Here is a 14622-nt window from a genome sequence, read left to right as displayed (position 1 = left end):
TGGAAACCTCTCTTTCCCCTCAGCATGGCTGGCTCAGGAATTCTGGGAGTTGAAGTCCATGAGCCAAGGTTGCCCATCCCTGGACTAGGAGGGTTACATGATATTTGAGGGGCTGTGCAAAAAAAAAGGGGGGGGATTAATCTATTCTCCAAAGCATCTGAGGGCAGAACAAGAAATAACGGGTGGAAGATTGAGAGACCCAACCTAGAATTAAGAAGAAATTTCCTGACAGCAAGAACAGTGGGATCAGTGTAACGGCTTGCCTCCAGAAGTTGTGGGTGTTCCATCACTGGCGGTTATGAGTGGCAATAAATATTTCCATTAAAATCAACCAAGTTAATTATTAATTAACAAATTTGTACCGCAAAGTTGAACTGCAGTCAACTCCCGGCCTTTTTTCTGTTTTTTTCTCCTTTCAATAGTCTGTCAGAGCAGGCGTGTCAACCACGCGGCCTGCAGGCTGGATCCGGCCCGCACAGGCCATGCCCACCCTGGTCTCGCAAGGGCAAAACAAATCCTGGTACGGCCTGCAATGCAATCGGGTTTGACACCCGTCAGAGAGTCCAAGACGTTCTTGATTTTCAGTGATAGCCTGGACAAGTCACCGCACTTTCCTTGGAAAGGTTTTTTGTAGTTTGCCATTGCCTCTTTCCTAGGGCTTTGAGGAAGTGGCTGGCCCAAGGTCAACCAGCTGGCTTCCACTCTGGGGGGGTGGGGAGAGAAGAATTCACCATCCGCCAGGTTCTAGCTTTACCACTACACCAAACTAGCCATCTCAGTGGTATATGACCAGCATCTTATTTCCGGGAAGCATCCAAGCCCTTTGCTTACCCTAGGAGCCGAGGGTTTCCGTTCCTTGGATCTCTCCTTATACTTCCGTAAGCGTCCTTTCCTGTATCCAGAGTAAGCCTGTTCTCAAGGATTGCCACTGAGGTTCAATAGATACCAGCTATTGAAATTTCCCCTTCCCTACCAATTCTCAATAAACCAACTGTGAACTAAATTCAAAATGAAGAGAAATTTGGCTGCATTTGCACAGCATTCACACAACACACTAACTAAACTGCTTAGTTGTACCCTTGATCGGTCTTGTGTATGTGGCCAAGCAACTATGCCATCCTAGCCCATTGGCTTAATTTATGGTTTAATGTAATTAAGAATCCAGAAAAAGAGGGGAGCAATCGGGTGAAACACAGTTGTATGAAACCATCTAATCTCTGCACTGAAGAATGATACTCTCATTGAGAAAGGATTTTACTTCCAGGAAGGTGCAAGAAACAGGAAGCGCCATTTATTTATGGATATTTCCAAGCCCAAAAGACATTGGAGGAATTCCCCTCATCCAACGCAAAGTTGCTTGCAAAAAAAAGTAGCAAAAACGTTTTGAAGCTTTCCAGATGATTTTGGGGAACTTCATTGATTCTGGCTGTGGATCAGAAATAAATTTTATCATATCTGAGGGTTGAGCAAGAAATTTAAGAACTGCTGAGGTTACTGGAACTTTTTAATTCTTGCTGGAACTGGAAGCCGAGAATGAGAAAAGAAATGAGAAGCATTTGATGCGAGGGATCTATTTCCAGGACTTGTCTCTTGCGAAGTGCTTCAATGGTGGCAAACAAACCCACATCACTCCAAATCCGAAAGGGCGACATCGATGCCCACTGGCAGAAAATGCCAAGAGCAAATGGAGCTGTACTCTGATTTCCCTGCACACCCAGCCAAGAGCAGGGACACTCCCCACCATTCTGGTCCCATTGAAGGCTTTGAATCTCACAAAATAAGTTATTTTAAAGCTGAACAGAATTTGAACAGACGTGGAAATAGCTCTGGTGACCACCTTCCTCCAATGCCCAGTGTGCGCGCCAAGCCGCCCTCTTGGCAGAGAAGCACTTGGCAAGCAACGGGTCGTCTCGACCAAAGCCCTGGGTGGGGCAGCTGCAACCTTAACGGAACAGCCGATACACCCTGGGAAGGTGTCCGTCCTTGCTGGCAAGGGCGGCCTGGAGGTGCTCGTAGCTGGGCAGCCCCCCAGGGCAGCCACTGCCGGCCTCTTCCGCAGCATCTTCGTCACCACCCGCCTGATGTCACCGGCACTCACTTTGTCTGTGCAGGAGGGAAACAGAGGCCACCAGCATCAGTCTGTGCGGCTCCGTGTGACACCCGCTCCCACACAAGGCTGCTCCACCACAATGTGGGCCAAGCTACCTCGGGATCCGCAGAGAGTGGGCCCAGAGACCCAGGGGGAGCAGAGGGAGAGAGAGCCCAAGGGGAAGGCCTCCGGCTGGGGAGGGCGGTGAAATTCCACAAGGGGCTTTGGGCCGCAGAGCAAGGGAGGTGGGCTCACTTCGGCAGCAGACTCGGAAACCAAGGACCCCTCCCAGAATTTTCTCCTCAAGTGGGGAGGCTCCATCCAGCCGCAGCTCAGGAAGGCGAGCCTTTCACTTACCAATCAGGACACAGAGCTCCTGCGGCAGCTTCCTCCCTCCCGTGGCCAAGACCTGTCTCCCGACGTCCTCGAAAATGACCGACCGAGACTCCAGGTTCATCATCATCAGCAACTGCGTCTTGTCAGGGCTCAGCCCTCTCTCCAGTGGAGCTTAATGTCTACGCAAGAAAGGTATCCCATTTGTATGGCATGAAGTATCTCAATCTTTTGGTGACACCCATCTACTGATCCCCATCCTGGGCAGAATGGGAAATTTGAAAAGTCCTGGGAAGCTGGAGTGGGGCCAAGCACTGAACACAACCCACATATTGTCCAGGCAATCAGGAATGCCGAATGAGTGACTGTAAAAGATTAGAGGGAGACTTCAACCCAAGGATTAACCTGGATTGGTTGACATTCTCTCAGCAATAAGAACGCATCCCAGGAGCCATCAAAGACATCTCGGGATGGCCAGGAGGGAGGATCCATTACCAAAGCAATAAACAGATCAATGTGGCTTAAGCTCAAACCAGGATATTTACAAAAATGCTCAAGGCAGCAACCCAATTCACCTGGAGTGGGAGGGTGGGAAGCACATTCTGCTCCTACAAACATTGTAATAAAAGTAGTTTTAGGCCAACATAGCGCCTGTCTCTTCACTCTTCTTCTTTGTAAGGCACAAACTACAAGCTGGTTCACATACTGTGATAAGCCAAAGTGGCTTACTTGATTTCGGTTTAGTCTGTTGTCTGTTTGTAAAGCCATAATTTATGGCTTAGCGCAGTGGTGGCGAACCTATGGCACGCGTGCCAGAGGCGGCACTCAGAGCCCTCTCTGTGGGCATGCGCTCCATGCCCCGGAGATGGCAACCGTCCCTCTTCAACCAGGTGCCCGCTTATTCACCAAGATCCCACGTGGCCGGATGCATCCCAGCATGACTGGTTTCCCTCCCCTCCATCCCATCCCTCCTGGCCTTGCATGCTCTCCTTTTCCCGGGCGCGACCCACTGCATCGCCTCCTCAGCGGCTTCTCTGAACTGCTGGCGGCGGGCTGCGGAGCCCCAGAGTGCACCGGTTGAGGGGCCGGGAGGCTGTGGCTGCTGACGGACACTGTCGGCCCCCATACGTTCGCTGGCCTGTGTGCTGAGGCCGATGATATCAGGCATTGCGTGCCTCCTCCCCATCTATGCTGGGCCTCCTGCCCACTGCCCCATCTATCAGAGACCCCCCAGATCTCCCCCAACCCTGCCCAGCTCCCACAGGCGTCCCTCCCCACGAGCAACATCGAGGTGACCATGCCCACCTTGGCCACACCCACCATCTGCCATGACCACCACAGCCACGCCCACTCAGTGGGCCACGCCCACCTGGCACCTGGCGATAAATAAGTGGGTTTTGGGTTGCAGTTTGGGCACTCGGTCTCTCAAAGGTTCGCCATCACTGGCTTAGCGTGACCCAGAGCTCTACCTCTGCTGGTTTAGCCAAAAAATAAAATAAAATAGATGAAAAGCCAATTATGTATTAGTGCAATGTGTAAACTGGCTACAAAAACCTCCAAATGGAGCATCCTACACAGCAACCTGGTGAACATGCCTCTGCCAGGAGCAGAGAAAGAGCCACCCTCGCCATCATCATGTGGCAGATGGCAAAGACAATGAAGTCTTCCTCCTGGACCACAGAAGCCAAACCAGATGGTCACTCAGATGTCCAGCAAGAGGGCTGCCACAACCAGAAGTGGATACTGACCAGAATCGAGCAGCCTTTCCAGACCAATCATGATGTGGGCCAACTCTGGGATAACCCTAAGCTCACGTCTGACGCACCCTTTTCAAGCTGCAGAGAGCGGGAGAGATTCTGTGTGAATATGGCCTCTTCACAAGAAAAAATCCCCAGCAGAACCAGATAATAATAATAATAATAATAATAATAATAATAATGATGATGATGATAATGATGATGTTGGAAGGGACCTTGGAGGTCATCTAATCCAACCCCCTGCTCAGGCAGGAAACCCTATACCATTTCAGACAAATGGCTGTCCAGTCTCTTCTTAAAAACTTGCAGTGTTGGAGCATTCACCCCTTCTGGAGGCAGGTTGTTCCACTGGTTAATTGTTCTCACTGTCCTTAGTTCTAGGTTGCTTCTCTCCTTGATTAGTTTCCATCCGTTGCTTCTTGTCCTGCCTTCAGGCGCTTTGGAGAATAGCTTGGCTCTCTCTTCTTTGGGGCAGCCCCTGAGATATTGGAACCCTGCTATCATGTCCCCGCTCGTCCTTCTGTTCATTAAACTAGACATACCCAATTCCAGCAGCCTTTCCTTATATGTTTTAGCCTCCAGTCTCATAATCCTCTTTGTTGCTCTTCTCTGTACTCTTTCTAGAGTCTCAGAGAGTCTAGGAGAGGACTTAAGGGCAGGGTGTGCAGGGTGTACATATAATGCGAAATGAGCCTTCAGCTCCACTGCTCCTTTACCAAGACTTACTAATATTTTCTAAAAAATAGTCTCTGAAATGATGGAACTACAGTCCACTAGAGATACAAAATCTCAAGACAACTGCAGGACCTTTGACTGGAGTTAGTGGGACCATGTGAATTCCTGAGAACTTTCACTAGGCATTTGCAAAGATGCTTCTGAATGCTGGCAATCATGTCAAAAGCACAGGGGGCAAGAGGTGAGGGAGAGGAGCGCCTAGAGCAAGGGTAGGCAACCTCGGCTCTTTTATGACTCATGGACTTCAACTCCCAGAATTCCTGAGCCAGCATAGCTGGCTCAGGAATTCTGGGAGTTGAAGTCCATGAGTCATAAAAGAGCCGAGGTTGCCTACCCCTGGCCTAGAGAGAGGGAATCCTCAGAGAGGCAGCACTCTAGCCGCACAACTGTCTCCCCAGGAAATCTCAACACAGCCAGCCTCCCTGGAATAGTCTTGTAGCAGCTCTCTTGGCAATAACGCAAAAGGTTTGGCTCTGCCGGGTTACCTGGTGGCCTCCATCCTCATACAAACCACGTCCAGGCCTGGCTAAGCTTTTGGGCAACTAGATAACTCTTTGCTCCAGAGGATTTTTTTTTGCCTTCAGTTTCCGAAGTGTACTTTTTTACTGCTCTTAATTCTTGGACTGGCTTATCTCCAGTTTTATAATTGTGAGGGGCTCCTTCCACTGTATATTTAGAAAGAGCCACAGAATCTACTCAGGGCTGCTGCGAGTTGTTCCCAGATTGTATCACACAACTTTGTTTTAGTTGAGAACAGGTTTAAGGCAAACCCTCCATTTTAAATCATAACAAATCACTTTATGAAACCAAGAGATGCAAAGAACGTTTTGCTTCCCAACGTGCCAATACTGAGTCCTGGCACTGAAATGAACTCCGGCTTCAGGCTAGTTTTGTTGTTCCTTCCGCACATCTCGGCAGAGCTTGGCGAGAGAAGCAGAGACCGCCTCCCCTTCCTCACCCTGAGGATCCCGCCAGTGTACTGGGCAACAGACNAGAGGTGGATGCTTACCAGAAACGAGCAGCTTTCCAGTCCAATCATGATGTGGGCCAGCTCTGGGATGGGGGTCGGCCCCAAACTCACATCTGACATGTCCTTCTCAAGCTGCAGAGAGAGGGAGAGAGTCCGTGGGAATTTGGCTTTTGTGTGCCTAGCTATTGGCTCTAGAGCTGTGGTGGCGAACCTATGCCATGTGTGCCACCAGTGGCACGCAGGGCCCTCTTTGTGGGCATGCGTGCCATCGCCCCAGTCCTAGGCCTTCAGTTGGGTTTTATAAAACCTTTTCGCTTTAGGCCTCCGCCGCTGCATGCAAAAAAAAAAAGGTTCAATCAATTTCAACTTGACTGAACCTTTTTTTGATTGATTGATTGAACTTTTTAGTCCCACCCAGTCTGCTGTTACCACCGCAGCCACGCCCACCCAATGGGCCACGCCCACCCAATGGGCCACACCAACCCAGTTTGGGCACTCGGTCTCTAAAAGTTTCGCCATCACTGCTCTGGAGTATTCTTTTTACCTTCAGCTTTTTAAGGGGTGCTTTTTACTGCTTTTAATGCTTGGACTGCCTTGTGCTTATTTTTATAGTTGTGAGTCGCTCTTTATGTTCATTTTGAAAGAGGCACAGAATTCTTGACTTATGGTCGCGGGTTGGGATGTCGTTAAGCGAGGCATCCAGGTGATTGCCTGACTCAAAACTACTGTGCTGGCTCTCCCAGGGGCCTGGGAGGGACACACCTGCCTGCCGAAAGAGGTCTGAGCTTCCTTCCACCAGCCGAGCATGCCGTTCCCGCCTCTTTCAAGCCTTTAGAAACACTGCAAATCCGATCTTTCTAGCGTGGAGAAAAGCACCCCCCCCTCTTTCAAAGGACCTTGATGATATTCAAATATTTTGGATCAACATCCATAATTCCCAGTCTTCATGGTCAAAGAAATACAGTAACTGGCTACATTCTACATGTGCTGCACATCCTTCCGATATTTTTTTATATCACTTTACCTTTGTTCTACCTGCTCTGAGAACAAATTTAAGGCAAACCCTCCATTTTAAATCATAACAAATCACTTTATGAAACCAAGAGATGCTTCCCAACGTGCCAATATGGAGTCCTGGCACTGAAATGAACTCCGGCTTCAGGCTAGTTTTTCTGTTCCTTCCGCACATCTCGGCAGAGCTTGGCGAGAGAAGCAGAGACCGCCTCCCCTTCCTCACCTTGAGGATCCCGCCAGTGTACTGGGCAACCGACTTGTCCACATCCTCGGCTTTTCCGCTTCCCCAGGCCGGAAGGGCTCCCAGGAAGTACTTGCGAGCACAGTCCACAAGCTGCTGGTGTTCGATTCCCACACCAGCCAACACCATCCTGTCGGGTGTGTAGTAATTCCTCAGGTACGAGTGGAGGAGCGTCCTGTCGATTTTCTCAGTGTTCTCCGCCGGACAGAACCTGTTCAATCCCACGGTGTTTTCCCTGTAAGCTGCCTGTGGGAAGGGCAAGCTCAACTGATTTTCAGAAAACAAGGCAATGACCAACATACATTTGACCACACTTCCTTGCTTTAGGATTCCTGTGGGCCACTTGCACCAAGAGCAGCCCTTGCTGCTCAACTCTGTTGATAAAAATGCAAGCTCTGGTGAGCAGAAGGGAGAGCTCCATATCTAAGAAAATAGCCTCTCCTAAAGGCTCTCCTAAGCATTATGCAATGGATTAAACAGTTGATGGTATGCCTTCACTGTCTGATTTGAACCCAGGTCTTCCCTGATCCACGGCCTGAGCTACTGAGAACATCTTTGAAGGAACCTCCCTCCGCCCCCAACGTAACGGCCTGCAAGCAGTTCTGTGCGTGAAGCGCTGAAGACCCAAAGCTGAGAAGGGGCTTTGAGCAGGGAGGGGTGCAGAAGCAGCAGGCATCTGCACCCCTCAAAGACGGAGCATCTTGGGCTGCACGATCCAAGAAAAATACAGATTACAGGGGAAATCAACAGTGCCCCCCCCCAGCCCCCTAAAGCATAATGTCACACTACTCTGTTGGCCAGAAGGAAAGACACAGGTTTTTTTGGGGGGGGGGTTTCACCCAAACTCGCACAAAGCCCCGTTTTGATTTTGCATTCCCCAATGCTGCACACCCCTGGGCTATTCTTTCACTTCCCAAACTGCAGGCAGGAACACAACGCGTTGGCAAAACATTTTTTTGCCTTATTGTGCCCCGCCTCACCTAATGAGCACCTAATGCTCCTCATAAAAAAAGACAAACTTGTTTCTTCTGAAAACTATTCAGGTCCTGCATCCACCACTGAAAGGGAATTCTCAGCCACACTGAGGAAGCCCCCACGGGCCCCTCAAACTCCTCAGGGATTGCCCTGCCTGGCATGCTGATAACAGGGTCCTTCCCCCACTTGCCCCCCAGCTCAATCCAGGTTAGAAGGCCACTGAACAGCTCGGGGGCTGCATGGGGCAGAATGCCAGAGGGCCTTACTGCGTGGATCATCTCGGTCAGCAACGGCTCTGGATCGGGCCTCATGTTCAGGTCCTGCAGCTCAAAGCGGACCGCCATTCGAGTCATCTCGATTTCCTCATCTGCCAAGAGAAGCCAAGGAGGACCTCTTTTGGATCCAGGCCACAGGTCCCAACCTCCTCCCAAGGGACAATGGCCCAAACCCCCTGGAGGGGAAGGAAAATTCCTACCCACGTCCCAAGCAGCCACCAAACCCCACAGAATCAACCTGTGTTCCTTCCCAGCAGATAAATTTGATTGGGCACCCACCTACACCCCTCCTGCCATCTTGGTCTCTCCCACTCCTGTCCTTCCAAATTATGCCACTGCACCACGTTCTCCTCTGGCAGAAATCACAAACATCTTTATGGCAACGCAGTTTGCGTTCAGGTGGGACAGCGAAATCCTGCCTGGCTCTNACTGAGGCGCTGAATTGATCCAGGTAAGGCGCCGCCTGAGGAGACTTTCCCGGAGAAGGGAGCCCCGGCAGGGAGGGAGGGTGGGAGGGCCTGGGACTCCCTTCCGGGGAAGGGACGAAGCCGTGACCCGCCTCTCCTCCCCCCCTTCGCCCCTGCAGGAGGACGGGCGAGCCCGGCGGAGGAAGGAAGGAAGGAAGGAGGCGCCGCCCGAGAGGAGAGGAGGCCCCGCGGAGCAGCCCCGGGAGGAGACGGCGGGGAAGGCCCGAAGGGATGAGCCGAAGGGGACTCCGGGAAAGGAGGCCGCCTGGAGGGAGAAGCGGGGAGCAGGAAACGGGCGGAGGCCCCGAGACGGGCCTGGAGGGCGGAGGGTCCTTCAGAAGAGGCGGAAGACTCAGGAAACGCCACAGAATCCAGGAGGGAGGAGAGAAATATCAGTGCCCAGAATGTGGAAAATCCTTCAAAAGAAATGGAAATCTTGAAAGGCATCTAAAAATCCACACTGGAGAGAAACTGCATAAATGCCTGGAGTGTGGAAGGAGCTTCACTCTGCGAGGAAACCTTTATAATCATCAAAAAATCCACACTGGAGAGAAACCACATAAATGTCTGGAGTGTGGAAAATGCTTCAATCTGAGGGGAAACCTTTGTAGACATCAAAGAATCCACACAGGAGAAAAACCACATAAATGCCTGGAGTGTGGAAAGAGCTTCAGTCAGAGGGGAAACCTTTATGCACATCAAAGAATTCACACTGGAGAGAAACCCTATAAGTGCCCGGAGTGTGAAAAGAGCTTCACTCATAGGGACAGCCTTTATGATCATCAAAGAATTCACACTGGAGAGAAACCGCATAAATGCCTGGAGTGTGGAAGGAGCTTCACTCAGAGGGGAATCCTTTATAATCATCACAAAATTCACACTGGAGAGAAACCGCATAAATGCCTGGAGTGTGGAAGGAGCTTCACTCTGCGGGGAAACCTTTATAATCATCAAAAAATTCACACTGGAGAGAAACAGCATAAATTCCCCGAGTGTAGAAAGAGTTTCAGTCTGAAAAGAACTCTTTATGTACATCAAAGGATCCACACAGGAGAAAAACCATATAAATGCCTGGAGTGTGGAAAGAGCTTCACTCAGAGGGGACACCTTTATGATCATCAAAGAATTCACACTGGAGAGAAACCCTATAAGTGCCTGGAGTGTGGAAAGAGCTTCACTCAGAAGGGACACCTTTATAGACATCAAAGACTTCACACTGGAGAGAAACCCTATAAGTGCCCTGACTGTGGAGAGAGCTTTAGTCAGGGGGAAAGCCTTTATAAACATGAAAGGATCCACACAGGAGAAAAACCATATAAATGCCTGGAGTGTGGAAAGAGTTTCAGTCTGAGGGGAAACCTTTATACACATCAAAAAATTCACACTGGAGAGAAACCCCATAAATGCCCGGAGTGTGGAAAGAGCTTCACTCAGAGGGGAAACCTTTATAAGCATCAAAGAATTCACACTGGAGAGAAACCCTATAAGTGCCTGGAGTGTGGAAAGAGTTTCACTCAGAGGGAAAACCTTTATGATCATCAAAGAATTCACACTAGAGAAAAACCATATAAATGCCTGGAGTGTGGAAAGAGCTTCAATGTGAGGGGAAACCTTTATGCACATCAAAGAAGACACAGAAGAAAATCCACATAAACGCCTTGAGTGTGGAAAGAGTTTTACACCTCAGTTGACATCAAACTATTCAGACAAGAAAAAAATCCTATAAATGCCTGGAATGTGGAAACAGCTTCACTGAGAGAAAAGCTTTATAGATATCAAAGATTCCATTCAGAAAAGAAACCATTTAGATGCCTGGAGTGTGGAGAATCATTCACAGCAAACAAAAACCTCAGAAGTTATCAAAATATTCACTTGGGAGAAAATACCTAATAATTTACGATGTGTGGGAAAAGTTTCAGTCAAAATAGGTCTCAGTAAAAATTATAAACTTTACACAGAGAATAAAGTTTATAAATGCACAGAGTGTGCTAGATATTTCAGAATAAATGGCAGTCTCAAAACGAACTAAGAATCCAAGCTGCTTTTTCAAGGGGCAACTGGACTTTCTTGTTTCTTTGAAGGCTTTTCGCTTCTCATCCAAGAAGCTTCTTCAGCTCTGACTGGATGGTGGAGAAGGATATATATTCCTTACAGACACCTGATCATTTGCATTCTTTTAGAGTCGCTGAGGCCACTTGGAGATTTATTTGTGTGTACCCTAACCCTCTCTGTCCAACATATGGACTTCGCTGTCTTCAAAAGAGTGACCTTTGTCTTTTAAATGCAGATGGACTGCTGAATCTTGTCCTGATAGGTTTGTTCTCCTATGTTGTGCCATGCATTTATGAAGTGGTTGTTTTGTTTTCCCCAATGAAAAGACAAAGGCCATTCTTTTAAAGACAGCAAAGTCCACATTTTGGACGAAGAGGACCGCTGGCTTGAAAGGGGTCAAAGAGGCCCTCTGTGTCAAAATTTAACAGCTCTCTCTCTCTACGGGAGGGGTATCATCATCTACCTACAGTCTTCAACAAAGTCCTTTCAGCAGTTCCAAGAAGTCTCCACACCCATTTGCACTATAAAAGAATACAAATGACCAGTGTCTGCAAGGAATATAAATCCTTCCATTGCCCACCTTCCAGTCAAAGCTGAAGAAGCTTCTTGGGCGAGAAGTGAAACATCTTCAAAGGAAAAACAAGTCCAGTTGCCTCATGAAAAAACATCTTTGGGATGACCAATAGCCTATTGACACGCGATAGCAGATCAGTGAGTGAGTTCTGGTCAAAGTCAGAATCAGAATAGAGCTGGGTGGGCCCTTGAGGTCACCCAGTCCAACCCATTGCTCAAGCAAGAAATCCTATACCATTCCAGACAAATGGCTGTCCAGACTGATGGATTTACGGTCAAATAACACATTTTAATTATGATGTACCTGCCCTCAAATCCAAAGAGGAGTAGAAGGACATGTCTCTTATTGGCTTACATATTTGCAATCAAAAGGAAGGTGTAAAAAAAATTGCTAAAATAGCTATGAATTTGTATAAAAGATTTGGAAACTATTTTATGTTAATGATGAACACATCAAGAACATTTCAAGAAGAGATTGAGCTGCCACCTGTCAGAAATGGTGTAGGGTCTCCTGCTTGGGTGGGGGGTTAGACTAGATGACCCCCAAGGTCCCTTCCAACTTTATTATTATTATCTTTTATTCATTAAACATGAACCTCAGCCAACTGAACATTCAAATTGGCTGGCGCTGATGGTTGACACGGGTTGCTACCAGCATCCTAGGTGTCAACCAGGTACCTCCTTAAAATATAAGATGTTCCGAGTAGTGCAGTTTTTTGTAACATTGCTGGAGTTATTGCAGGAAGCTGCAGTTTCTTGATGTATTTTACAAAGTTTTGGGACATAGTTCCCAGTGCCCCGATGACAATGGGCACCACTGTTACACGTTTCATCCATAATCGTGCAGTTTCGATGGCCAGGTCACGATATTTCATCATTTTTTCCAGTTCTTTTTCTTCGACTCTGGCATCTCCTGGTACAGCGATATTAATCAACTGTACGCTCCGGTTCTCTACAACTGCGATATCCGGCGTATTGTGTTCCAAATGGCGATCTGTCTGTATTCGAAAGTCCCACAAGATCTTCACTCTCTCATTCTCAACAACTTTTTCCACATTATTATTGTTGTTGTTATTATTATTATTATTAATGACCTACAAGGTCCCTCCCAACTCTGTTATCCTATCCTATCCCAATAAAGCAGATGTGGGCACTTACCCTTCATTGCCATCTCAATCTCTGTGTGTCAATGTCCGCATGAACCGGATTAAGAACGTTTGACTTAAGGACAATCCCAGACAAGAATAGGCTGCCTATGATTAAAAATGCTTGAAGGCGATGTCCTCCCTAAAGCTGGTCAATTGCTGAAGCGGTGCAGTGCTCCCAGGAGCCACTAAAGCCACGTGTTTTTAATAGGCAGTCCTTGACTTACAACAGTTTATTTAGTGACCATTTGAAGTTATAATGGCACGGGGAAAAAGAGACATGGTTGTTTTTCACACTTATGACCTTTGCAGATCAAAATTTGGACACTTGGAATTGACTCATACTTGAGACGGTTGCAGTGTCCCGAGGTCACGTGATCCCCTTTTGCAACCTTCTGACAAGCAAAGATGACGGGAAAGCTAGATTCACTTAACAACCATGTTACTAACTTACCAACTGCAGTGTCTCACTTAGCAACAGAAAGAAAGGCTCCCAGCTGGGAAAGACTCATGTAACCCATAAATTTGCCCCTTGTGGAATATTATCTAGAACCACATTTTCAGCTGGAGACTAAAACGTAGGAAGAACAGCTGCAGGACTTGGGTATGGCTAGTGCTAGTCTAAAGAAAACAAGGAATAGGGGAGATATGATAGCAGTCTTCCACTATTTGAGGGGCTGCCACAAAGAAGAGGGGGTCACGTTATTCACCAAAGCACCAGAGGGCAGGACAAGAAACAATGGTTGGAATCCGATCAAAGAGAGAAGCAACCTGGAATTAAGGAGAAAGTTCCTAACATTGAGGACAATAAACCAGTGGAACGGCTTGCCACCGGAAATCGTAGGCACTCCATCACTGGGGTTTTTAAAGAAGAGACTGGACAGTCACTTGTATGAGATTGTATATGTCATGTTCTCCTGCTTGAGCAGGGGGCTGGATTATTAGACGACCTCCAAGGTCCCTTCCAGCTCAATTCTATTCAGCTGTTCAGGTCTCACGTGTAATCAGTGTCTTTTATTGTTTGATCATTTGCTTACAGACGTGTCACATATACTGAAAGTATGTATCATTTGTTTCTGTACCCTACAAAAGGACTTGATTCCCCCTTAATAAATGCCTTTTGATTTGCCTGAATTATTTGGAGATCCGTACTTTCAAGTGGGCAAATAAGTCCCTTTGCAAAGGTTGATGTTTTTCTCAAATTCAGGGATCAAATTCTTATCAGCTCCAAGCCGAATTTGCAATGCCTGAGTTTGGAGGCTCCAAACACACACCGTCACCACCCAGTTGTTCAGAAAGAAATGGAGATGATTCTTATATCAACCTATTTTTTATGGGCAAGCCCAGCTCAAGTTTGTACCACTTCTCAGGGTGTTCCTTTCTCCCCAGGGAACATGACACCGAGTCCGAGAACCTCTGCCTAAGAGAGCTTTGCATGCTTAATTTCACCTTTGAGTGTTCCCCTTTCTGTTGGCCTCTTAGCCTTCAGCCAGCTTGTCCTTGGTGTGACACACCCTTGACTGGCAAGATCCAGCTGAGCTGGGATAGGATGGCAAAGGAGGCCTGTCATCTCCTGGGGAATCCTGAGGGCTTTGTGACCTCATCATCCCTGCAGGCTGAACTGTCAGTTATGTCAGTTACCAGAGGGAAGGGGGCTCCTAAGTGGTGAGTTAGTGTTCAGAAGGGCCCCTGGACTCTGGGCAGCTTTCCCTCTTTTTATAACCGACTATCAGGGAGGTAGATGGTGGTGAGGGTGAGAGTTTGGGTTGGGATGAGGGTGAGGATGAAGAAAGGGCTGAGAACTGGGACTGAGAAACAGGCAGGGTGGGGGAGAAGGGTGAGAGATGGCGGAGGGGAAGTGGAGGGGAAGTGGAGGATGTGAGGGAAGGAGGGGGACGGAAAGGAGGGAGGGACAGGGAGATTACGGGAAATGGAAGAAGGAAGATGATGGAGGAGGGGGCAAAGGAGGGAGAGGGAAGGTGGAAAAGGGGCAGAT

The 14622-nt window shown here is 48.2% G+C and overlaps 2 protein-coding genes across 2 annotated transcripts in view; one reads left to right on the top strand and one right to left on the bottom strand.

The window, feature by feature from the left end:
• Positions 1-1280: 1280 nt before the first annotated feature.
• On the bottom strand, positions 1281-8686 carry PMPCA (peptidase, mitochondrial processing alpha subunit). Its single transcript, XM_029285082.1, is given in 9 exon segments — positions 1281-2029; positions 2032-2103; positions 2447-2596; positions 3997-4047; positions 4050-4092; positions 5924-6016; positions 7122-7385; positions 8381-8507; positions 8673-8686. Coding segments are annotated over 9 exon segments (900 nt in total). The 3' UTR covers positions 1281-1943.
• A 32-nt stretch (positions 8687-8718) lies between these two features.
• Positions 8719-14622, top strand: part of LOC107292085 — a gene marked incomplete at its 3' end in the record, with an annotated part of 196831 nt that continues 190927 nt past the window's right edge. The window contains 2 exon segments of the mRNA XM_029285080.1: positions 8719-8733; positions 9253-10377. Coding sequence (XP_029140913.1) covers positions 8719-8733; positions 9253-10377 — 1140 coding nt within the window.

This window comes from Protobothrops mucrosquamatus, unplaced genomic scaffold (genome assembly GCF_001527695.2).
Source record: "Protobothrops mucrosquamatus isolate PMUCROS unplaced genomic scaffold, P.Mucros_1.0 scaffold1262, whole genome shotgun sequence".
Taxonomy (NCBI): domain Eukaryota; kingdom Metazoa; phylum Chordata; class Lepidosauria; order Squamata; family Viperidae; genus Protobothrops; species Protobothrops mucrosquamatus.
The sequence above is the reverse complement of the archived record's forward strand: the minus strand, read 5'-3'. Positions and strand labels throughout refer to the sequence as shown.